Consider the following 24,484-nt stretch of genomic DNA (forward strand, 5'->3'; position numbering starts at 1 on the left):
GATATAGCAATTTTAAGTTAGCAGTTTCAAAAAACAGGTGCCACGATATCTCAACACAGTCTTGACCAAATCGGCTCAATTTTGGTGAATAGGGTAGGGTAGTCATCAATGAGACACTTTTGGTTTTTAAACTTCAACGGTTTTTGTATTTTTTTCATTAGCATGTTTTAAAGAGCTTTTTGTTGCATTTTCTTTCTTTTAATGTGTTCTAACATTGACCAAAATATGAGATCGATCCGACCTCTACAGCCAGAGTTATTCAACTGTCTCATTGTAGACGCACTTGGCAGGAACAATGAGACAGGTGGGGAACAATGAGACACTCTACGAAAATCAATACTTTTCTAGTAAAACATCATATTTTGTATTGTTCCATTGCAGGTGACTTGCCTTGAACATTCTAAGCAAAACTGCCAACCTGAAACTTCAAATAACAACAGTTATACTAAAAAGTATTTAAATTTTGTAAAATCCTTATATTTTACCAAATAACTTTATATTTTTGGTTAAATGAAGTTCAAACTCACTAAATATGCCAAAATTCACTTCCAATTCATGTTTTTAAAGATTTCCATAGATTTTGAAAAGTTTAATGAAGAAAAATCAAAGTGTCTCATTGTTACCCATGGGCTGAAATGAGTGGGGAACAATGAGACAGCCCTGGATTCTGGGTATATTTTAAATTTTGGCCAAACCTAATGAAAGGACATTGTAGCCCAACTAATGCCCTGTGAAATGACGAAAGAAATTTGGAGAAATATTAGTTTTTGTGTTAATGGCAGTCTATGAGCGAAAATGTAATTTTTAGTCATAATTTACTTTTACACCCCAGAATCAAACATGTATGAATAACTTTGCAAGGGAGCGTCCATAACCAAAGCCACTATTATGGCAGACGTGTATCTAGTAGACACACCTTTCCCCCAAATATGAGCCTGATTGGTTGAAACTACGTCTTGTGAGAGCCATTTTATCATTGTTCCCCGTGTCTCATTGATGACTACTCTACCCTACTCGTTAAACCGATTCCGTGTGCATGACGAAGCCCGATTTTCAAAAAGTATATTTTTGAATTATAAAAATTTATAAATTATAAAAAAAATTATAAAAAAAGATAAAAATATTTCTGTGTTTTTCATATTAAAAAACCGTTTGTTTTTGATTTTTGTATTTTTTTAAAAAGCTAATTTTAAAAATTGGGCTTCGTCATGCACACGGGATACATCTTGAGAGTCTTCACCTAAAATTTCAGTCAATTTGGTCCATCCCATCTCGAGATATCGTGGCACCCGTAAATCAACTCGGGGTTTAGAGAAAAACGCCAACAAAGTTTGACAGCCCGCTTTGCGCATGGCAAAATTTTGAACTTAAATCGTCTCTTACTCAGTTTAATCATTAAATATCTTCATGAAACTTTCAGGAGTGATTAAAAATCATGTTTTGAATGGATTTATCAAATAATCTGTAATATAAAATTTTGTGATTTTCTACATGTATGTAACCCCTTAAGTGATACTGATAATGAAACTTTAATGATGCTAATATAAAACGGTCAAAGTGAAAACATATTCTCGGAATAATCAAGTTATCACAAGAATGATATCATCAAACATTTGATTGCAGTTTTATTTATTTACAAATTTTGGCTTTTTTACCAAAACGGGTGGATAGTTCCCGTGGAAGTAGAAAAACAATTTTGTTTTCTGTTCTGATTTTGTACTTAAATTTGAAGATTTCGTAAAGATTAAACTATTAGGTTTTACGCCGACTCGGTTTTGAGGTTAGAAATTTGACAGCTTGGCTGCACTGTTTAAATTTTTTTATTAGTAATGGAGCTCCCGCAGTCGAGCAGTTTTTGGCAGTTCGCTCCATAAGAAATACATTGTAGAAAAAAGCAAAAACTGCTCGAATGGAAGTGCTCCATTGAAAAATGTAAAAAGATAAAATTTAAGTAAATCAACGAAAAATGTTTAGCTATATTATTCAAATATTAAAAAACGGTTCAATAAATGAGAATACGCATACCGTAGGGGAGAGTGGGGAGACTTGATCCCCTTTTTTTGTATCGCACATAACTCTGTCAATAACTCACAAAACTATAAACTTTTTGCATGGATTAAAAGCTTAAACGTTCATCTATGTTTGGCTAATAAGGGTATATGATCAGATGAACTCTTCGAGTCATGCCGAGTTTTAAAAAAATATTTTAAACCGGCATTTTAAAAATGTTAGGGGTAACTTGATCCCCCTTTCAACATTTTGAAGAAATCTTAAGCAAAATGTTTCTTATTCATCCAAACTTTAAATTTTCTATAAGTTACAGCAATTTCACATAAAACCTGTACGTTTGTGTTCAAAATTTAACAATTTTAGTATGTAAAATATTTAAAAACTTAAAATATTATTTTTTAGATCAAAATTAAGCATGTTTACAAAAGCTGGAAATTTTTGTTTACAAAACTTTTAAAAAAAGGTTCAAACTGCAGTAAGTTATGTACAACTATACTAAAGGAAACTAAGTATGAAATCCCAGCCCAATTAATTAATCTTGAGGCTGATTCCAGTGACTGCATAATGCAGGGATCAAGTCTCCCTAAACGCACCTTTTTAAACAATTGGGTCCTAAAATGAAGCTTAGATTGCTGATATTTTTGTTTACAGCGATAAAGCTTATTTTACTGATTACAATGACTTTTTGTACGACCACAAACAGTTTAAAATGGATTTTTAAATCAATTTTGAAAAATTAACCTCGCGTTCCTTCTTGACAGAAAAGCTCCTACTTGACAGCTCGTTCCAAGGGGACCATAGCACTATGGGCCATCTCCATACAAACAGGCGGCCAAATTATTTTTTTGCTTTTTAAATGTTTTTTCATACAAATTTGGGTAATTGTATGGTATTGAAATGATATACGTAGATTTTTATGACTTTTCATGTTTTTCAATAGTTGATTGTTTATAATAAATAGTCTTTTCATACATTTGCAAGTGCAACAGAATTGCATATATATTGTATTGCAAGTTTACATTATTAAATTATGGATAAGCTAATACATCCCCACTTTATGGACACAACCCCTCCCTGCTCTTTCTTTCACCCCCCCCCCCCTTCTCCTCCTTCCCTCCAACAAAATTTTGTTAAGCGTAATAAATGCATTTTAAGTCAAATATTTATTATTTACTGCTGTGTGTTTCTTTTTGTGAGTCCATGCCATATAACTTGAGACCCCCCACCCTTACGGGCATAAATTGCGAAAATTTTAATGATCAAATAACAGAAAAAATAATTTTATTCAAGATATTAATTATGAAGTAAAACGATAAAATACAAACCATATTCTTAAAATTCATTTGATTATAGAGTTTGTGACAGCTTCACGATATGTTAAAGGTACTTTTTATGATGTTTTGTACTAACCAACATAGAACTTAAATGTGGATCAGTTTCATGGATTGATCGCAGAAATTCATCATGCTAAGTCAACATTTTGATGAATACTTTTTCCGGTATCAAACTGAGATTCTCCAGTTTCGCTTGAGAAACTTCGGTACGAATACCTTATTTTGACTAAGGTACTCAATTTTAAATGTAGGCAACAGAAAATTCCAATAAAGTCATTTCGAACTTCTTGAAACCAGGTATTGATTTTGAAGCGACGATGCCCACGAAGTAGGTAGCAAAGCAAGTGAAATAAACGGGCGCATATGTAGATTGCAGCAAATTTTGATAAAACGTTAATGTTCAAAATGGCATATCTCCGAAAACGCAAAAAATCGCAGGCTGGAAATTTCAGCAATGTTAGATTATAATCCAATCTTTCAAGTGATCTTAGTTTCATGTTTAGCATCGGTTAGCAAAAAAAGTACTCGATTAACAAACACAAAAAAATATGATTTGTCAAAAAAATGCTCCAGTTTTTCGATGAAAACTTCAGTTTTTGGTTTGGAAACAACATTTTATCTATTAATAGTTTCAAAGCTTATCTCATTACCTTTCCAACGATGTATATTTGTCCAAATAAAACATTTAAAATGGCTGAGCTATGTTAAAATTAAACAATCAGCCTTTTTTACGAAAAACGCTAGTTTTTAACTCCATTTTTTGACTTTCAGCTTGCGTATCTCCGTAATAAACAAACTTAGAGCTTTGAAAATTTGGATTTTTCTTAGTTAGAATGTTTACTTTCAAGAAAAAAATACCAAAAAATATTTGGAGAAGGTCACTTTTTTGAAACTTGGCCACCCAATGTACCATAGTGCATAGTTGATCCATCGAAAAAATGTTGTCTTGTCAAATTTTTTTTTGAGTTAAAATAAAAAAAAAAGATCAGAAATGGTTTTTAATCGTGTTTTTACCGTTGTACATAAAAATTGACACAGGGCTTTAGTACCCAATTGATTGTAAAAATAGTATGACGATAAATTTAACATCAAATGCGTAAGGGTTTTGAAGTTGATAAGTTTATCAAACAATTCATATACAAAAAATATGTTTTTGAATATTTTTTTTAGTGTTTAGCTTATCGAAAAATAATAAATATTGAAGCGAAAGAGTAGTTTCTGTCATTTTAACATAGATTTTCATAATTATTTTAACATTTTCGTATTGCGCGAACTTTTTCCGTGAAATTTATAATTTTTGAGCGTGAAAAATCCTAAGCTTAATAATCACATATACCTACATGACCAAATCCAGTCTGCAACCCGCATGCGAATGCGAATGTCTATGTTTTAAAGATAGGTGGGGCGGGTTCTGCCAATTCCCAAAGACCTAGCAAGGGGCAATATTCATGAAGGCGCGCACTTTTTGTTGCGCTCTAAACTCTTATTTATGAATTATATCAATCTTATAATAAATACTCATTTAATAATTTATTACATATCCAATCCTGCAACCCATAATCCCTACAGGAATGTCACCTCTTTATACCAAGGACTGACTGACAGCAGGTATTGTATTAAAACACACACCCAGGGAAGTTCTTTCCATACAAAAGAATGTTTTGATTCACGAGTTTATTTTTGCTATAATTTAGTGATCTTTAACATCAAAGTTCTAAACGGAATAAAATAACGAATACTTTGGAAAGTAATTTGGCTAAATAATGTTTGGTTATCCAACACAATACATGGCAGATACTTTATTAACTAAAATTGTTACGTTTAATTAAATAGGGAACTCCTTTTCACAGATACCAAAATAAAACTCGATTAGCCAACTCTTGAGAAGGCATTTACGTTAATACTTTTTGTTCAGACACAAATACAGAGAGTCCTTCTAGAGGCAACGCTTTCTAAAACATACGATAAACATTTGAACTACGACAACAACGCTCTTGTCAATCGGTGGATAACTTTTATGTCACGACAATTTTTTTCTATGTTTCAGTAAAAGCATTTAGAGATTATGTTGAGACATTTTACGAATAAAATTTGTTGGCTTGATTTGGTTGTAAGTTGAGATTACTTTGGAATTTCCGACTAGTTTTGGGTACATCTTGCTGTGAATATTCTTATTTGTGCTTTCACTACGACATTTAAATGCAACGTTTTATTTGCTGGCCATTGATTTTAGTGCTTAAGCCCAGATCTAAAATAAAAAGTACAAACATGATTATCACAATATTCTTAAGCAGATCACTATGTTGGCATACTCTAAGTGTAAAGTCCCAGCTTCCAGTGGAGAGAGCTGTTCCGTCCGGAGACACCTGCAGACAAGAAACTTTGTTCTCGTGTCCGTACAGCAGACAAACTCGTTGAGCCTTGAGCGTATCCCAGACATTTACGGTGTAATCGTTGTAACCAGCAAACAGGAGTCTTCCGCTAACGGAGAAATCAACCGAGTTGACGCCAAATATAATGCTATCCTTGCTGAACACGGCAACTTCTTTGTCGGCGCGCATATCGAACAAACGACACTAGAAAAAAAGCAGTTATTATTTTTGAAATAACAGATATCTACCAAGCTACTCACGGTGCTATCGTCTGAACCAGTTGAAATGGCATCACCACTGGGGTGGAATTTTACCGAATTTACATCCGAAAGATGACCTTCGAACGATTGCACTACATGCCCGGACCTCATATCCCAGATAAAAGCCATCTTATCACAACTCCCGGACACAAAAGTATTTCCTGTTTCGTTCGGTGCCAAATCGATAGACATCACATCGCCGGTATGTCCGTGGAAGCTCTGCAGCAGCTGTCCCGACTCAACGTCCCACAGAGCACATGTGGAATCACCGCTTCCGGTCAAAATTTGCTGATCGGAGTTAGGGAAAATGCAACAAGACATGTACGAAGTATGGGTGCCAACGGTTTTCTTGCGCGACGAAATGTCCTCTTCCATCGTGATGGGATAAACGGTTACCTTGTTATCGAGGCCCCTAAAAATCTAGTGTAAGTAAATGTCCTAACTGTATCTAACAGATTTACCTACCCGCAGGCAACCAGATTACCCGACGGAGCGTACGAACAACCCATAACCCAGGTGGTCGGCATCGTGACCGCGTGTTCCTTGTAGTTGGTGAACGCATCCCAAATGATGAGCTTGCCATCCTGGGACGAGGACACAATGTGTCTCTTGTCCGGAGACCAGTCGGAGCACAGAACCTTAGCCTGGTGGCCTTTAAGAACGCGACGTGGCTTAATGTTAAGATATGTGATCATTTCCAAGCGCTCGGCAACGGACGACACTGGAAACAAAAATGAGTCAGATAAATTGATTTTTTTCAAATCCACGTTTGTTATTCCAGAAATCTGGCTAGCATTGCACTGCACGACTGTCTTGTCTCAAACATTTGCCGTTCAAAATTTCATCGATAAGACCTCAGGGAGAATCGTACCCGTCGGATTCTCATAGAGATTAGTCTATCAGGATCATTCCATCATCGGCAGTATCTATCCCGACTTTATCTATTGAAGAATCGACCCTCTATCCTCAACCTGCACATTCTGTCGTTGATTGGCCAACACCCTACTGATACTGATACTACTGATCTTTCTGCAGTGCTACAGTGTCGAACTTGCGTGTCCCAAATATGTCGGAAAGAATGCGAATACCTACTACCCCAAAGAATTCAAATTCTCCCAAAACTATTTCAAGTACTGAGAAAACACAGCATCCAGAAAATTAGGAAAACCCATCATCTTACAGGTGACATCGTTCAGCTTCTGGCGTTCTTCCTCGAGTTTGGCCTTGAGCGCTTCCGCTTCCTTCACGAGCGATCCCACCTTATCGGTGGTGTTGTTGCTGAGCACTTCCGTCATGTTTTATTTTAAGAAATACGAATAATTTGTGTAACTTTATCGAATTTTCAGGCGAAAAGTTGAAAATCGACTGCAAATCTGATGTTATTTTTGCACTTTTGACACTTGTGAGGAAACGTCAGAAGTGTTTTAGAAGAAATCTGCAGCTGCATTTAAGAAATGTTTGCAGCAGATTGAAAAGTCTGTAACGACCTAAAATATCTGCACGTGTTACGATGGCGCGCAAATTTGATTTGTTTTTGTTTTGCTCAATCTGTTTGGAGGGTTTGGAGACTCGCCGGTCGTGATTTTTGTTTTGCTATTTAGGATCTCCGTGTTTTCGTTCCGGGACTGGAAAGTTCGTCACGCGTAAGCGCCATGGAAGTGGATGATGTGGCGACGGGTGGTCTTTCACCCAAGGAGCAGAAAAACAAGTCGGACCAAATGTGGGAAACGCTTACGACGACCTTCGCGGAAAATGTCCGCAACAGAAGTTCGCACCTGGAGCAGATTCTGTGCATGATCAAGGACAATCTCACGTACGACGATCCGGGGCTGTTTCCGTCCTACTTGATCCACCAGGACGACGAGCGGGAACAGGTCAAGGCGCACAACTTTTGGCTGCTCAATCAGCTGATTCAGATATCGGCGATGCCGGATTATTTCAAGTAAGTTGCTTGTTTTTTATGGTTCTTGATTTAAATTGACTATCAAGTTTTGTTTCAGCATTAAGAAAAGTAACACCGATCTGCAACAGACGATCCTCGCGGCCAGCTACCTGAAACAGCTGTGGTTCTTCTACGAAGCCGGCAGCAAGTATCTGGAGATGCTCGAGCAGCTCAACCAGATCGGTCCGGCGGATTCGGAAGTGAACGTCCAGCTTAAAACATTCCACATGCCAGACAGTGTCTTCCGCAGGATTGAGTGTTCCTGCGTGATCGAACCGATTGTCGTACCGGACGTGCCTACGAAGATAAAGCTGATCGAGAACAGTCTGCACATACTAAGCCAGTTGGTCAGTCTGGAGGACGAGCAGGCGAATCGACCGTTTCGGGAGCGATGCGCGAGCTCTGTTTTGAACACGCTAACCCATGGGTCGCTGAACGAAAAGTCTCTCTGTTTACTGTTCTTTGTCAAGTATTTCAAAAAAGTAGCTGAATTTACTCCAGATCTCGAACGATTAGTCCTAGAAGTCCTAATTGTCGTCGATGTCACCCTCGAACGTTCGGACCGATGGCTTCGTAGCGAAATAATCAAACCCAAAGCGCTGGAAAAGTTCAAATCTACGCTGATGAGCTTCTACGCTCGCGTCAACGGAATATCGTTCAACAATTCCTGCACCGAGAATCGTAAAAAGATGGTTTCCTGCTCGATCCGGATTGTCAAAACGCTGCTCACGACAAAGAAAGACACCGGGGGATCGATACTGGATCTGCTTGAGCAGATCAAACGATTTCTCCGGATTCTTCTGAACCATGACGAGTCACTCGCGGTTGAAGATGAACTTAGCGATGTTCTGCAGATTGCGCGCAAGTTTCCCGAACTTTTAAACATTCTGGAAGTTCCAATCACCAACGAGCTGATCGCGTCCGACGATAGCAACGAAACCGACGTCCGCCAGCTGAGTCACATCTGGAAGAATGTGTACGAGATTTCGGAGGACCAAAAGTTGACCGATTCCCAGAAGGTTGTCATCAAACAGAAAACAATTCGGATCGCCTTCAACGTGAATCACAACATATCGCTCTGGATGCAGAAGCAGATTCCAGCGCCGGCTAACAAGATGTCTTTTTTCGGTGGATGTTTGGCCGACCTTCTGCAGCAGCTGTTTGAGAACGTCCAAAAGTCTCCGGTGTCAATTGAAGCCGTTCTAGCCGTGCTCGACATTTGCTTCGATGTTGCGTATTTGAACGATTTTTCTGCGCTTGAAGGCAACCTGCAGAAGCGCATTTGCGAGTGGTTTCTGGTTCCATTCAAAAACTATCTGTGCTCGTCGGAGTTCACTTTGAGTGAGGAATTGAGCAAAGTATTCAACGAGATCTCGAAGGAAGATCAAAACATTGCCATTTTGAAGACCCAATCGCTGACTCAAACGTGCACTTTAAGCTGTGAAAACATTCCAGAAGCAATAGCTTCCAACTTCAAGAACGCACTGTGGAAGATCATAGCCGGGATTCTCTCATCAGAAGACGGCGATCTCAAAAGGGTGCTGCACTCATCCTACCGGAATCTCCTACTATCTTCCAAATACCCGGCAAACCAAATCGCCCAACAAATCCTCTTTCCAGCTCTCTACTGTCCCGATCTTTCCGTCTACGCAGCGGGCAACCTTGGCGTTCACTTCTGCTTGAACGACGGCAACTACCAGCTGAACCAGGTAAAAGACAACATCACTCCGATCAAGCGAAAGATCCGCTGTTTCATCTGCAAACCCGCAGCTACCGATCGCGGCTGCGAGATCGTCAGCACCCAGTCGACCACCGTCTCAGGACGTTGCGAACTGTTTGCGCAAAATGACGGCCTCGCTGCACGGTACTCAGAGACCACGAAGTTCGACCTGCCGGAGGCGGATATTGCCCGACTCTTCGCGTCGAAAGATCCCGAAAGCCAGCGAATGATTGCAAGTTTGCTGCCGGTGCTGTTCAAGCACAAGGGCGCGGTGTTATGCGAGAACGAAGATCTGGTTCAGGCCTGGAGCGATCTGATCATGTGTCCGACCATTGAGGTTAGCATGTCCTTCACAAAGACGCTGCAAGTGATCATGGAATCGTTGAAGGTAAGTTCTTAAAAGCAGCGATAAACTTCATATTAATCATACATTTTCCAGGAATCTCCATTGGCCACAAAGCAAAAGGAGAAAATCATCCAAACCTGCTTGGAAAAGCTGCTCAAAGCCGTCCAACAATGTCTCCAAAAGTCCGACTACAGCTATCAATCCGCAGTCCTGCAAATGGTCGTCAGTTTCGCCACCGGCCAGGGAATGACCGAGGAACGCCTTCTAGTCTGCATCCGGATGATGCTCTTCTTCCTAATGTCTCGCGAGTCCGAACTCACCCGGGAGGCAGCCCTCGCTGTCGGGGACATGTGTGGCCAGCACGGAGTCTCGCCGCGGGACATGCTCAACTGGTACAGACACGACATCGTGAAGCTGATGGTTGCGATTGGTGCCGTGAACTATATCCTGCACGAGCTTCCGCTGCACAAGTCGCTGTTTCATGTGAGTTGTCCATAACCTGTCTTCGACCCCGGTGATCACTCAATTTGAAAGAATCGACCAATTACAGGTCAGCAAAACATTCCAGTTTGGAGGCTCGGTTGAGTTCGTCAGCAAACATTACAAGATCGTTCTTGCCATGCTGCTTCCATGGTGTGTTAAGGTTTGCATAGCTCAAGGTATTTCAAGAGTTTTCTCATAACCTAGTACTTTTCAGCGACCGGCCTGCGAGAATCTTCTTCAGGAGATCGCCAACATGATCCGCAAGGACAAGATAGTCGTCCTGTCCGCCTCATTCCTCACTATTTATCCGTACCTGTTTATGAACGAGTCGACCGCAATCACCAACCAGTGCATCGATTACATTATGACCCACACGGGCAATACGCTGGTCCACCTGCTGCATTCCGATATCAAGAAAACCGTTTCGGAAATCCTGATATTCTACCACGTTAACCCAGAGTGTGTACTGCACGCGTTCCGCAGCTTGCTGGCCAAAGATGACTCGCAGGAAATCACCACCTCACAGATGGCCGAGTACATCTCAAACCGGTTCTTGGGAGTGCTGACTTCGTTCGAAGCGCTACTTATCAACCCGGAAACGGAAAAGACACTTAAACGCGAGACGATCCTCAGTCTGGGTGAGATCATCCGACTGCTCGGTGGTCATCTGATCGCCCCATTTCGGTTCAAGATCATCGCGTTGTTGAAGACCACGCTGGCGATCGAGGAGCTGAACCTGAAGGACGCTTGTATCAAGGTTTGGCGCATTTTCATCTGCACGGTTGACGTGCAGCAGCTGGGTCCTCTGCTCGGAACGATCTTTGTTTCGCTGGAACAGTTCATCGACCAGTATCCGGAGGATATCAACTTTATTTTTGAATACCTGGTCGTGCAGAACAACGCGCTGCTAAGTCAGTACATAAAGGACTTGTTCTTCCTGGAGGAGACCAAGGTCGATCGACAGATCAAGAAGATTGTCTCCGCTCAAACCAAGAGCGTTCGCAGCCGGGAACAGTTCTTGGAAAGGTTCAACGCACTGATCACGCACATCAATCACGAAAATCTGTCGGTTCGTGTGTACGGACTAAAGTATCTGAAAGAGTTGTTTTCCTACCATCGCGAACAGCTGAACGAAGCCCTCATAGGTCACTCGATCCTCCCGGAAGTCCCGAACCTGCTGAACAATCTCATGAAGAGCTGCAGCGACATTGACACAAACTATCGCCTAAAGTCGGCCGAGTGCATCGGAGAGTTGGGTGCCCTTGCTCCAAGCTACCTTCCACCCAAATACGCCCCGCAGGAACGTTTCGCGCTCAACATTCACTCGGACTCGTTCGCGATCATGGCGTTGGCTGAGCTTTGCCGGGCGTATCAGTTCAAGAAGGAAACCAAGTTTGTGGACAACTTTTCGCTCGCCATTCAGGAGATTCTGAACGATCAAGGCGTCTCGCCAAAGACCGGCAAAAAGATCGAGGTTTGGGAGGCGATCCCGGAAAGGCTGCGACCGATCATGGAACCTCTGCTCACCTCCTCCTACACTGGATTGATCCGGACGGCCGCGGTTGAGTGTCATCCGATTTTCGGCAGCGTCAAAGGACAAACCTGCCACGAGTGGTCTTACCTGTGGGCATCGCAGCTGATCGAGAAATTGGATAAGAAAGACTCGCAGAATCTGCTGGGGTCGTTCCGACCGAGCATACGTTGCGACTTCAGCACGATGACCATGTTCCTGCCGTACATTCTGCTGCACGCGCTGCAGGGCAGTTCCGAAGACAAGCGGAAGAAGATCACCGAAGAGTTGCAGTACGTGTTCGACGCAGTCATGAACAACAACAACCCGGAAGCGCAGTCGGACAATCCGGAACAACAAGATTACTACGTACGATCCGTTCGAACGATGCAGTTCGTGGCGAAAGAACGGAAGGCACAGGAGGAGGACGTCGCGTCCGACATGTCGTTTGAGTGTGCCAAGCTGGCATTCCGACTGTTGGACTTCCTGGAGAAGTGGAAACGCCAGTGGCGGAAGGTCCACACGTTGAACGATGCATCCAAGTCGGATTACATCAACGTGGATAACTTCCTCAAGCAGTTCAACCACGAGCTGATGGCCAACATCAACTACACGTGCAAGGAGTACGCGCGATCGCTGATGTATTTGGAGACGTTCATCGAAGAGAACCCGTCGCAGCTGCAAAATCACCTGTCAATGCTCGCTCACATTTTTACCCATCTCAACGATCCCGACTCCGTCGAAGGTGTCATGTGCCTGAAGACAGCGGAACCGACGCTGCCGGAGCAGATCCTGCTGCACAACGCCACCGGAAGGTTACATCAGACGGCGGCATGTTACGAGCGGATGCTTCAGGTTGGCGAAGTGAAGCCGACTGACATTCACAACATTGTCGAGGTTTATCTGAGGTTGGATCAACCGAAAACGGCGTTGCTTCTTTCGGAGAGTTTGCTGAATCAGTTTAGCGAGAGCAATGTGGACGCCATGCTGCAGGAGATCAAGGCCGAGCCGCTGTACAAGTTGGGGAGATTTGAAGAGTTGGAAGAGCTGCTCGAGTCGCCTCAGATTCAGCAAAGCGACAGTTGGGGTGTAATTTGTGGTTCGATGCTGGTCAGCTATAGGAAGAACGATCATGCTCTTTTCGTGGAGAAACTCGAGCAAGCTAGGCTGGCCGTGCTGCGGATCTTGCATAGCTCCGACCTTTCGATCAGTGCGTACGAAAAGGGTTACGAACAGGTCTTGAAACTGCACATGATCGCGGAATTTGAAAAGTGCGAACAACTGGTGGACAACATGCGATCGAATGGATTAACCCGCTGCGTAACCGAGATCAAGCAGCTGATCGAGAACTTTGAAGCGCGACTACAGCTGCTTCAACCCAACGCCGCGACCGTTGAACCGATCATCAGTCTTCGGCGGATATTACTCAACGAAACCAAATCACTGCTCAATGGTTTCGCACCGGATATCAGCAAGAAGGAAATCAACGAAACGATCGACAATCACATCGGCGAACTGTGGATGAAGAGTACGGAGTTGGCCTCGAGAGCAAAACTGTACGAACAGGCTCACTTGTACATTCTGCACGCGGAAAGTTACAAGCCAAAAGGACTGTTTATCAAAAAGGCAAAACTGCTGTGGGAGAAACGCGACACCGCGAACGTGTTCAACATTTTGCATCGTGGCCTGGCGGAGATTCTGGAAAAGTCGAACCTAACCGACCCGAAGCTGCTGCCGAAGGAAGATCGCCTGATCTACGCCGAAGGCAAACTCTTGATCGCCATCTACAACGCCGACGCGTCGAACGTCTCGGCCAGTGTCAACACGCGATGCTTCAAGGATGCGGTCCAAGCCCATCAAGAATGCGAGGTCAGCTTGGTTCACATGGCGCAGTATCTGGACAAGTTGTACGCTAACTTTAGCAGCGATGACCAGGACTCGCCGAAAGGTTGGGAACTGCTGCAGGACGTGTTGACCTACTACGGAAAGTCGATGATGCACGGATCGACCTGCATCTACCAATCGATGCCACGAATGCTCAGTGTTTGGTTCGATTTTTCATCCAAAACCGTCAACAACGACAACTTTAAGAAATATTCCTCCAACATAAACAAACTGGCGCTCCGGTTCAGTGAAAACCTTTCGCCGTACTTCTTCTTCACCGCCTTTTCCCAACTAATCAGCCGCGTAGCTCACCCGTCCGTTGAAGTGTACCACGTCCTAAAGTCCATCATCATCAAGCTCATCCTAAACTACCCCCAGCAATCGCTCTGGATGCTGCTGAGCGTGTACAAAAGTTCGTACGCAAATCGCGTCAAGCGATGCCACGAGATATTCAACGACAAACAGCTCGCCAAGACCTCCATCCAGAAGATGATCAGCGATTTTAACGCGCTGGCGGAGCGATTCATCGAACTCACCAACAAAGACATCAAGACGCCACGGGACGTCGCGGTGACGGTTTCGTCGCTGGTAAAAACCCTGCCGAAGCTGTTTAGCGATGAAAAGCTGTCTAAGATCATGATGCCCATCCAAAAGTGTATGCAGCTGGTGCTGGACAAGAGCTCGGCGACGTTTGCGCCGTACCCGATGAACGAGGTGTACATCCACGGGATACGGGAAGAGGTGAGTACTGGGAAGGGTCTTCTTTTTAAAAAGTTTGTATAAGTAAGATCTTAATTTTTCTCGCGCAGGTTACCGTTATGCAATCTCTGCAAAAACCGCGCAGAATCACGCTGATTGGAAGTGACGGTCGCGATTACATGATGATGATGAAACCCAAAGACGACCTGCGCAAGGACTTTCGGCTGATGGAGTTCAACGCCGTGGTGAAACAATACCTGCACCAAGATCCGGAAGCCAAGCATCGGCGGCTGAAAATTCGTACCTACGCGGTGCTTCCGCTGAACGAAGAGTGCGGCATTATCGAGTGGGTGGAGAACGTGAGTACGCTGCGCAGTATCATCTATACGTACTACAAGCAACGTGGCGTCGGAATGCACGCAAGGGAACTCCGCGAGTACAACTTTAAGCGACAAGATTCGCTACAGAAAAAGAGGGAGGCTTTTGACAACGTCCTGTTGGCTCGCCATCCGCCGGTGTTTGGCGAATGGTTCCGCGATCGGTTCTCAAACCCGCACAACTGGTTCCAAGCGCGTAGTTCGTACATCCGTACTACCGCTGTGATCTCCATCGTCGGCTACATCCTGGGGCTGGGTGATCGTCACGGTGAAAATATAATGCTGGACGCCACAAACGGAGACACCGTCCACGTGGACTTTAACTGTCTCTTCAACAAGGGCGAAACGTTTGAAATTCCAGAGATGGTGCCATTCCGCCTCACGCACAACATGGTCAAAGCGATGGGGCCGCTCGGTGCCGAAGGCCTTTTCCGCAAGTGTTGCGAAATTACGCTGCGGGTGCTGCAGAACCAAACGCCCACGCTGATGTCCGTGCTGAAGCCGTTCGTGTACGATCCGTTGGTGTCGTGGAGTAAGATCACCAAACACGACGGAACGACCGAGCGGACCGATCCGCAAGCGATGAACAACGTCAAGCACATCGAGGAGCGGCTGAAGGGTTACGTGAGAACGCACGGCAAGATTTGTCACTTGCCGATTTCGATCGAGGGCCAGGTTAATCACTTGATAAGCGAAGCTACAAACAAGGACAACCTGGCGCAAATGTTCATCGGCTGGACTGCCTATATGTAAGTTTTCAACACTTGTTTAATTGTTCCGTAGTTTAATCGAATACACTGAGTAAGTTAGAAATCTTTTTAAATCTTAATTTGAATCCGAACTTGTCCGAAGTTTCTTCTGCTTTGATTTGTTAGTAATTTATCTGAATTTATTGGGAAATTAAACTTTCCGAATTTTTGGCCAAATCGGAAGCCTAACCCTGTATGTAGCGAACAGAGCAAGCCAAAATATTAGGGGAACAGACGGTAATTTCAAACCATAAAAGTTTTTTTATAGTTTATTTCACTAGTTTTTATTTTCCGTTTCTCACTGAAACCATACAAATCTATCTAAAATCTCTCCCCGAGCGGTTTGATTGTAAGCTCCTTGATCTGCAAAGAAAAACAAAACAAAAGTGTTTGTATCATCCAAAACAACACAGTATCAGTGATCGCGCCAACCTCAACATGTTTAGGGGTAGAAATCACGTGCAGAACGCTGTTTGCAATGTCCTCCGGCACCAGGAATGGAATATTCGAGGCTATCAGGTCCGGATCGTTGAAAATTTCCGTACGGACCGCTCCGGGGCTGATGCTCTGGAAGTAGTTGAACCAACCAAAGTTGTTGTTAGTAATCAAAGCTTTTTAAAATAGGATTACACTCATTGTACTTACGGTAACCTTCACCTTGCTGTTGTCGTTCAACAGTTCAATACGTAGCGTTTCCGTGATCGCCGTTACAGCGTACTTTGTTGCGGGATAGACGTTGTACGTACTCAGCGTGTCCACCCCAATCGGAACCGAATGTCCCACGACGCTGTTCATATTGACGATGTGTCCGTCCACTTGCCGTCTCTTCATCGACTGATAAGCCTCTCGTGCGCACAGAATAAGTCCCGTAATGTTGGTGTTGATAACATCCTTGATCTTGTCCGTATTTCCCGGGGCGGTCAGCAGAGTGTCCTTCAATACGCCAGCATTGTTCACGAGGACATCTGCGCCCTTCAACTCACTATCGATCCATTTGAAGGCCGCCACAATGTCCCGTTCGTCGTTCACGTCACATTTGTACGCGTGCAACCGCGAGGCCAGATTCGCCGCTAGTGTGGCCTTTTGCTGTTCGATCTTCTCTACGCGTCGAGCCAGTCCGACCACGATCATGTCCGATTTAAGGAGGGCTTGTGCTATGGCCCATCCAATGCCTGCGCTTGCCCCCGTGACGACTGCAACGCGATTCTTCCAACGGTCCATGGTTATTGCTAGAGAGACCAACGAGACGATCACTTGGAAGTTTAACGATGCACTAACGATTGGAGCGAAATGTGCAGTCTCATTTATTTCCGTTTGAATTTTCTCAGCGTTGTTTATAATAAATGATGATAATCAAGATCATTAGGCCATGGGGAGGGAGCTGGAACAAATAAGCAAATGCGTTTTTTAAGACTCATACACTCATCACAAATGCATATTTATTCTATGTTCCACATTTTGGACCACCTAACTGCCTATAATTGAAAATTCGACAATTAGCATAGCATAGCATTGGTATCTACCCGTAGTTGCTACTCCGTTATTGACCAGGTCCTCCAAAAAATGCTCCATGGTTCACAGATGAAAAGTAGGAACCAATCATCCCAACTCTCAAAGGCCCCTATCATGCTCGATCACGGCGCCGGTCACGGGGAAGTGGATAGGAATGTATCGGTGGTGAAGACCGCTAAATTGGCTGCGCCTTCGACAAAGTATCACATGAGTTTTAAGGGGTTAGTAAGATGGGTACAAGGTTAGGAGTCACTACGGTAAGTGATGCGACCATGAGCAATGTGTTATCGTTTGAAATTTTCAAAATCATGAGCAGTTGGTTGCGGAAAGCTACATTGTTGTTTATTCAAAAATGCTTTTTTAATCGAAAGCGTACCAACCAAGCAGTAGTGCTATGGAAAGGACTTAAATTACTGATAACGCGAGCTCATCTAAATAATACTACAAAAAAGACGGTTGCAAATCTTTACCAGTTCCTGAGGGGAACACCCTTGAAGAGTATCGGGGCCGGCATTTACAAAGCGAATTCAGTGACAGTTTCAGTCTCAACTTAATGTTAACGTGTTAAGGTTAATGTTAACATTCCATAGGGCGCCTACCTAAGGTGTCGTGATAAGGTCCAGTTTGTGACGATACACTACCTTCCCTTTGCTAAGCAATCGATTCCAGAAGGGAAAAGATCACCAGTTGTGTTGTTCCGAGCCGGGATTTGAACCCCGGTCTACCGCTACGTGGCTCGGTCACATTAAAATATTGAATTCAGCGAATTTGGAACAAACATAAAACGCGCATGTAATTATTTAACACAACCGACGGCGTGCCTTCCAATCTACGTGATAAAGGAAGGACTGATATGGCCATTGCTAGCTAGAAAACGGACGGCCAAAGAACACGATCGATCCTGCGAAGCAACCGCGCAGCTCCACTGCCCACAATCGACTTCACGAACAGGGACACAAAAGAAATAAAAATAAACATAAAAAATCAAGACTTAACGTCCCTCTAACCACGCATCTTGCAAAGAACTCCAGAAAAGAAAATTCGACAATTATGCCAAAACAAATATATATTCCGAGAAAAAAACACGTTTAAATGTGAACGTTGCATATGTTTTACCTGATCAGGGAGAAAATCATGGCTTCGTCCTGCAAACAAGAACAAACTAATTTTAAAAGATTTATCGAGTCAGAAAGAGAATGTCCAGGAATAAAGAGCAACGAATTAGTTATGCAGCTGGGAAGGATTTGGCCGATGAAAGAAGGAGTAGATTGCGAACTTCGACAACCAGGAGACCGTCCATAAACCACGTGGATACCTTTTGGAGATTTCATTGCAAGGGTCCGAGAAATCGAAAACATGAATTTAGCGAATAGATATCAAACGTTTATTGATTTGATAAATTTAAGGCAATGTATTAAGATTTGTACCCATTTTTGCACTTTGTACACACCGAATCTTTTAACAATTTGTAAATAATAACCAAAAAATCATCATCCAAAAAAGTGTTACATTCCAAATGATAAAGGCAGCTTCACTTTTCGTCGTACAGATATTTGGCCGCATATCTCGGCAGCGTAAATGCAGTCCGGTGGATCTCGGTCGTGTAGTATCGAAGCTTCATCTCGTCCACTTCCTTATCGGTGAAAGTTGTGGCTGGCTCGCTCAGTTTTGTTTGATCGTTGGTGCTCGCAATAAAGAATCCAATCTGTCCCGACGGATACGACGGAACGTTGGCCACCCCATATCCGACCACGGTGAAGTGCTTCCGGCAATGGTCCAGCGTTTCTCGCACGTGTTTCTTGTCGATCCAAAAGGTGCCACCCTGTGAGCAAATTATTCCGTTGGGCTTCAGTGCCCTTTTCGCTAGCCCAAAGTACGATTCCTGGAAGAGAGACGCCGCCGGTCCTATCGGATCGCTACTGTCCGTGATGATCACGTCGAACTCTCCCTCGCGTTGCTTCATGTACTCGAACCCATCGCCGATCGTGAGCTTTAGCTTGGGAGATTCGAATCCGCACGCCATAAACGGGAGATACTTTTTCGACAGCTCGACCACCCGGTCATCGATCTCAACCTGATGGACTTCTTCCACCAGCGGATGCTTGACCACCTCGCGAGCCACACCACCGTCGCCACCGCCCACGATGAGGACCTTTTTCGGGCTTGGATGGCAGCATAGTGGCAGAAAGGAGATCATCTCCTGGTACGCAAATTCATCCCGCTCCGTACACTGGATGATGCCGTCGAGCACGAGAACAGTTCCGTGAGATTCCCTAAAATTGAAAAAAAACCTTCTAACTATCGAAACAATAATCACTAAGCCAAGTTAGTTAGTGATAAGAATGAGAACACGCGAAGAAGTAGATCTAACTCCAGTAATCAACTCGTTGACCCTGCCAAATTGCGTTATCAGTGTCTCGTGCCATCTCTCATACAGCTTATGTTCTTCGGGTTTTGTAACTGATGCGAGTAATGACTTACGATTCGAACACTTTGATATCCTGGAACTTGGACCGTTCCTCGTGGAGAACCTTCTTGATCTTGACCGAGAAGCACTGGCCTGGCCACAGCTCGTCGGAGATCTCGCTGAACCACTCCGATGGATTCATTGCTCGGCGTTGATAGCTGTTTTTGACGAACTACGTTGTTTGATCTTTGTTGAATATCTGTAATTGTACAAACCCAAATAATGTATTACTCAACAATAAATCAGAGTTGTTAATTGTAGTTACATACAAGTGATTAAAACAATCTCAACTTACCTACTACTTAAGTTCTCCAGCTAAACGTGGCTTGTCCGAACTGTTCACAATCAGCTTTGGGGAATGCCGAAAGATAGATGGAACGGCTACAAAAAAGTACACATCTACACACTTGAGCTGAATAAGTTAAAGCTTCAGCAGAGATGCCAGAAACTTGATTATGAGTTGGAATAATGGCACAGGTTAATCGTTACGTCGAATACATTACACCGGAATGAGATTTTTTTAGATGTTTGTAGGACCCTCGGTAGGACCGTTAAAAAAGTCTATATTTTATTTTTCAAACATTATAATTGCATCGTATTGTCAACTGGCGCTAATCGGGAAAACATTATGAGCAAGTACATCAGCTTTTAAAGCACTCTAAAACCTCGAAAAAAATTGCACAAAATATTAGAGCAGTATTTGTCTTCAATTATGCTGATACAGCTCCCGTATATTATAGAACATTTTACATTGTCTCAGTTCCGATTATAAGATGTCAGTCACGAAATATTCTAGCAGAGCTGGTTCTGCCAGAAACCTGCTAGAACGGTGGAATATTTGGGTGGAAAGGTTCAATAGGGTCCTAAAGCCATATGTAAATTTTTATGTACAGCTATTAAAAACACGCTTAAAAACCGGTAGATTTTTCATAATTGATTTAAAAATCCATTTTAAACTCTTTGTGGTCGTACAAAGGGTCATTTTACTCAGAAAAATAAGCTTTATCGTTGTGAGCAATAATATAAGCAATCTTAGCTTCATTTTAGGACCCAATTAACCAATTTTTTCAAGAAATATTTAGCTTTTGCTTTTTGGATGTTTTTCAATACCCCTGACTCACGGCAGTTTAAAAAACACCCAAAAGGCAAAAACTATAAATTTGGTTTATTGGACCTTCTAAAAAAACTCCACATTTCTGCTATAAAATGCTGAAAGGGAGCGTTCTTTTATTACGTAACGCAACATTTGGGATTTTGACCCCCCCCCTTCGTAACAAATCGTAACAGTTGAGCGACCCCCCCCCTACCTCCCTGTAACGCGTAACACAAGGTCTTTTTGCATTTTTTTATGCATGGTTATATGAAAATTTTGCGTTACGTAACATAATTTTTCATCACACCCCCCACCCCCAATTTTCGTAACATTTCGTAACAGACGCTGACACCCCCTCCCCCCCCCCTAACTGCGTTACGTAATAAAAGAACACTCCCAAAGAATATCCAGCTCTGTGAGAACTCTGCTAGAATCCTACTAGAACTTCGTGACTGGGATGGTGCTTCCAATGATCCATTTCAGAAAGGCAGAGAACCAGACGTGACCAGACGGTCAAATTTTTAAGTCGTTGGGCTTTGACTGACCCCGCCCGAACATAGAAGCTAGCTCCAGAAAGATCTTCGATCTTTCTTTGTAATTTTACAGTTTAATTGCGACGAGAGCCTGTTACTAGCCAATCTCTTGTGTTAAATCATGGATCGGCGCAAGTTGAATGTGTGACTAGTGGTATTACATATTATACCCCTGACTCAAGGCGGTTTCAAAAACACCCAAAAAGCAAAAACTGGAAATTTGGTTTATTGGACCTTTTCAAAAAAAAAAAAACTCCAGATATTCAACATTTCGGCAACAGTTCTAGAGGTTCATTTTTAAATGGTCCAATAATTTTTTTTTCGGTGTTTTTAAATACCCCTGACTTAATTGCAGTTTAAAAAACATGATTTTTTTTGTAAATTGAATCATTAAAAAAGAATACAAATTTTAGAAATTTGGTTTAAACCGTTCGACTCCGGTCCCCAAACTCCCAAACCCGAACGCCGAACATCATCGGTGTAATCGAAGACGGTGTAAAAATCTGACCTATTTTTGTCGTTTTGACATTTCTCCTTTCATTCGCAACAAAAGTGATTATTTTTACGGCATTTTGTCCATGTGGTGCGGTTTTTCGGCGAAAACAGCATAAAAATTTATAGATTTCCAAATTATTTGAGAATTAAGAGTAACTTCACAGCGTCTGCTTTCAGTGAATTAGAAATTATCTGTGGTGTGAATTGTTATACAAAAATCTGTAGCAAGCATAGTGAGTGTGAAGAACATTGCCTCTGCTGGTTTGTATTTGATAAAAAGTTTATGACAAATCAATCCACCTATTTGTTCTCTTGAAACATTATTTTCTAAGCGTAATACAGTGAAACGTCTTTTAACGCGGTGCGTTACGTTTTTCTAATTTGTCAATGTTTTAAAAGCAATTTATAGGTTTTGCTCTGATCTACAAAACGCTTTTTGAAGCTTGCAAAAATTTGGTAAAGTTTAAGAGAAATCTACGAAACAAAAAGCGTAACGCCACCGCGTAAAAAGAGGTACAGTGAAAACTCTTTTTACGCGGTGGCGTTACGCTTTTTATTTCGTCGATTTCTCTTAAACCATACAACATTTTTGCATGCTTCAAAAAGCGTTTTGTAAATCTGAACAAAGCCTACAAACTGCATTTTAAAGATTTCAGAAATGTCTCGTTGTTCGAGAGAAATCGACGAAATAAAAAGCGTAACGCCACCGCGTAAAAAGAGTTATCTTTGTACATAGTACAAACATTCACTGACTTGAGCAGGATACATTCTTTGTCTACAATCTCCCGTAAATCTGTTGCGTCTTTCAATTACGAAAATTTTAGAACCGTAAAAAGTTTAAGTCATCGCTTAAATATCAAAGTTATTGCAGTTTTAGTAAATAAAGCGCGTCTAAAAATCAATTTTTATTTTCGAAAAATCATACCTTGGAATGCTGTTGATGAAACTTCAAACATTTTGAGATATGTAATGTAAAATTTTCCAAAAATCCGAAAACAATATTTTTAGACATAGGTTTCTAGACAGCAGTTTTCATACAGCCTTTCAAATATAACGCTATGTTTTTAAAATCTAACTATATTTCTCTAAAAGCTCAAAAATCACCTTTCATTTGCGTGCATGAAAGCTTAATTCGGTTGAAATGGCGCGGAGTTATGTTTTTTTGAAATAATGTGGCTTATTGCGAAAACCGACTGAAATGGCCATTTTTTGGATAACCCTAACACGGTGTAGGTCGCCCTAACGGCCATGAAAAAAATAGGGGTCTTATTTTTTGACACCTTGGGGAACTACACACTTTTCAGCCTATTTCTATTATCGGACTATCAGCACTTTGATCATGAATTACAGCTTTCATAAAGTGTTTTTGACAGTTTCAAAGTAATAAATAGCTCAAATAAAAGTGAAGGAGCTATTAGACTACGGCAAACAAACTCGCACTTTTTGACAGATTGCCAGTTTTCCTGCTTTGTTTGTACAAACGTCAGCCTGCATACATTTTGCCTTGTTTGCGTGTTTGCCGCAAACGAGTTTGATTGCCGCAAACGAGTTTGAGAGTTTGGCAAACTGTCAAACACGAAAAAGTGCGAGTTTGTTTATTTGTTTGCAGTAGTGTAATGACTCCTTGAGCAAACAACGTGAAGCAACTCTCCATTGTTGATACATCGGAAAATGTTGATGTAATAGCGGAAAACGGCAAAAGTTATGACAATTGATCGAACGGCTTAGAGTGATTGAAATGGGTATATTTCCCTTACTCCAATTTTAGTCCCGATCGGATTTTTTTTTTTGATTTCGTGGGGAATTGCTGTATGAAAACATGTCTGTTTGTCTAAGATACAACTTTTTGTTACCTTAATAAATATTTCTTATGTTTCTTTAAATCACAGTTTTGTTTTACAAGTCAATAAATTATTTGCATAAAGTAAGGTTTTTATTTTTTAAAGATGTACAATGCCATCCCATTTTTGGTAACACGAATTTTCGACATATTTTCTCTTGTCAAAAAGGTGTGAAGAATGAGACTAACATCATTTCTCTTCTGAATTTATGATTAAAAACTAATCTAAAATTTCACACAATAATGAACAATTTAAAAATTTACGTTTTTTTTTGGCAAACAAAAATATTTGAAAAAATCGTGTTGCCAAAAACGGGATGGCACAGTATTCCTTAAAAATTGTTGTTGATCACATATCTCTACAGACTGTATAACTGACACTTCTTGATTAATACGGTCGAAGTTCCAGATTAACAAGGACTTCTTTCATAAAAAAGGATAAGTTAGATAATTGTATCAATTGGCTAAATGATATCCAAATGAACTATCATTAACAAGTAACATAATTTATTATGCATTATTTGTTTCTCATACAGAATACAAAATACACATATCGTTCATAGCCACAAAGCACTTAAAACAAATAACCGTTCAGTTCGATATTGTTAAACCAATTGATGCAACCGGCAAGGTCATTATTTCCCAACCTGCCAATGGCTGACCCACTCAAGCAAAACTTCTTATTAGTAAGCTATTGAACTGTGTTTGGCTGGGGCTTTTTGGCGAAACGTGATGTTTGTACATGTTTCCAGTCAACACGTGAATGAATGAATCGAGGATAAGAGAAAAGAGAGAACTTGTGCTGGTGTGGACGGCTTCCTCAATGCGATTTTATGTTTATCGGAGTGTGTAAACGGT

At 42.0% G+C, this 24,484-nt stretch overlaps 5 protein-coding genes across 7 annotated transcripts in view; 2 read left to right on the forward strand and 3 right to left on the reverse strand.

The window, feature by feature from the left end:
• Positions 1-5,484: 5,484 nt before the first annotated feature.
• On the reverse strand, positions 5,485-7,385 carry LOC6033786 (guanine nucleotide-binding protein subunit beta-5). Its single transcript, XM_001844137.2, has 5 exons — positions 7,157-7,385; positions 6,442-6,697; positions 5,977-6,388; positions 5,657-5,920; positions 5,485-5,592 (listed from the first exon to the last, which is right to left on the reverse strand). The coding sequence occupies exons 1-5, from the start codon at positions 7,269-7,271 to the stop codon at positions 5,581-5,583; spliced, it is 1,059 nt and encodes a 352-aa protein (XP_001844189.1). The 5' UTR covers positions 7,272-7,385; the 3' UTR covers positions 5,485-5,580.
• Positions 7,386-7,519: 134 nt separating this feature from the next.
• LOC6033788 (serine/threonine-protein kinase ATR) lies at positions 7,520-15,746 on the forward strand. The gene is made up of 6 exons (XM_038256075.1): positions 7,520-7,918; positions 7,977-10,026; positions 10,078-10,467; positions 10,535-10,627; positions 10,682-14,602; positions 14,671-15,746. The coding sequence occupies exons 1-6, from the start codon at positions 7,629-7,631 to the stop codon at positions 15,688-15,690; spliced, it is 7,764 nt and encodes a 2,587-aa protein (XP_038112003.1). The 5' UTR covers positions 7,520-7,628; the 3' UTR covers positions 15,691-15,746.
• A 197-nt stretch (positions 15,747-15,943) lies between these two features.
• LOC6033789 (farnesol dehydrogenase) lies at positions 15,944-16,980 on the reverse strand. Its single transcript, XM_001844139.2, has 3 exons — positions 16,332-16,980; positions 16,119-16,253; positions 15,944-16,049 (listed from the first exon to the last, which is right to left on the reverse strand). Exons 1-3 carry the CDS (start codon positions 16,905-16,907, stop codon positions 16,008-16,010), a joined length of 753 nt encoding a protein of 250 aa, XP_001844191.2. The 5' UTR covers positions 16,908-16,980; the 3' UTR covers positions 15,944-16,007.
• A 1,579-nt stretch (positions 16,981-18,559) lies between these two features.
• Positions 18,560-20,115, reverse strand: LOC6033790 (spermidine synthase). 2 transcript variants are annotated; one of them, XM_001844140.2, is made up of 3 exons: positions 19,961-20,115; positions 19,680-19,864; positions 18,560-19,471 (listed from the first exon to the last, which is right to left on the reverse strand). In XM_001844140.2, exons 2-3 carry the CDS (start codon positions 19,805-19,807, stop codon positions 18,730-18,732), a joined length of 870 nt encoding a protein of 289 aa, XP_001844192.2. In that variant the 5' UTR covers positions 19,808-19,864; positions 19,961-20,115; the 3' UTR covers positions 18,560-18,729. The 2 variants fall into 2 exon arrangements, with proteins under 2 accessions (XP_001844192.2, XP_038112008.1); XM_038256080.1 differs by having other exon boundaries at positions 19,965-20,080.
• Positions 20,116-21,840: 1,725 nt separating this feature from the next.
• The window catches only part of LOC6033791 (nardilysin), a 32,996-nt gene continuing 30,352 nt past the window's right edge, over positions 21,841-24,484 (forward strand). Inside the window, exon 1 of one of the 2 annotated variants that reach the window (XM_038256078.1) lies at positions 21,841-22,047. The gene's annotated coding sequence lies outside the window, so the exon portion shown is untranslated. The remainder of the gene's footprint in view (positions 22,048-24,484) is intronic. The other variant, XM_038256079.1, reaches the window with a different exon arrangement.

This window comes from Culex quinquefasciatus, chromosome 2 (genome assembly GCF_015732765.1).
Source record: "Culex quinquefasciatus strain JHB chromosome 2, VPISU_Cqui_1.0_pri_paternal, whole genome shotgun sequence".
NCBI lineage: Eukaryota > Metazoa > Arthropoda > Insecta > Diptera > Culicidae > Culex > Culex quinquefasciatus.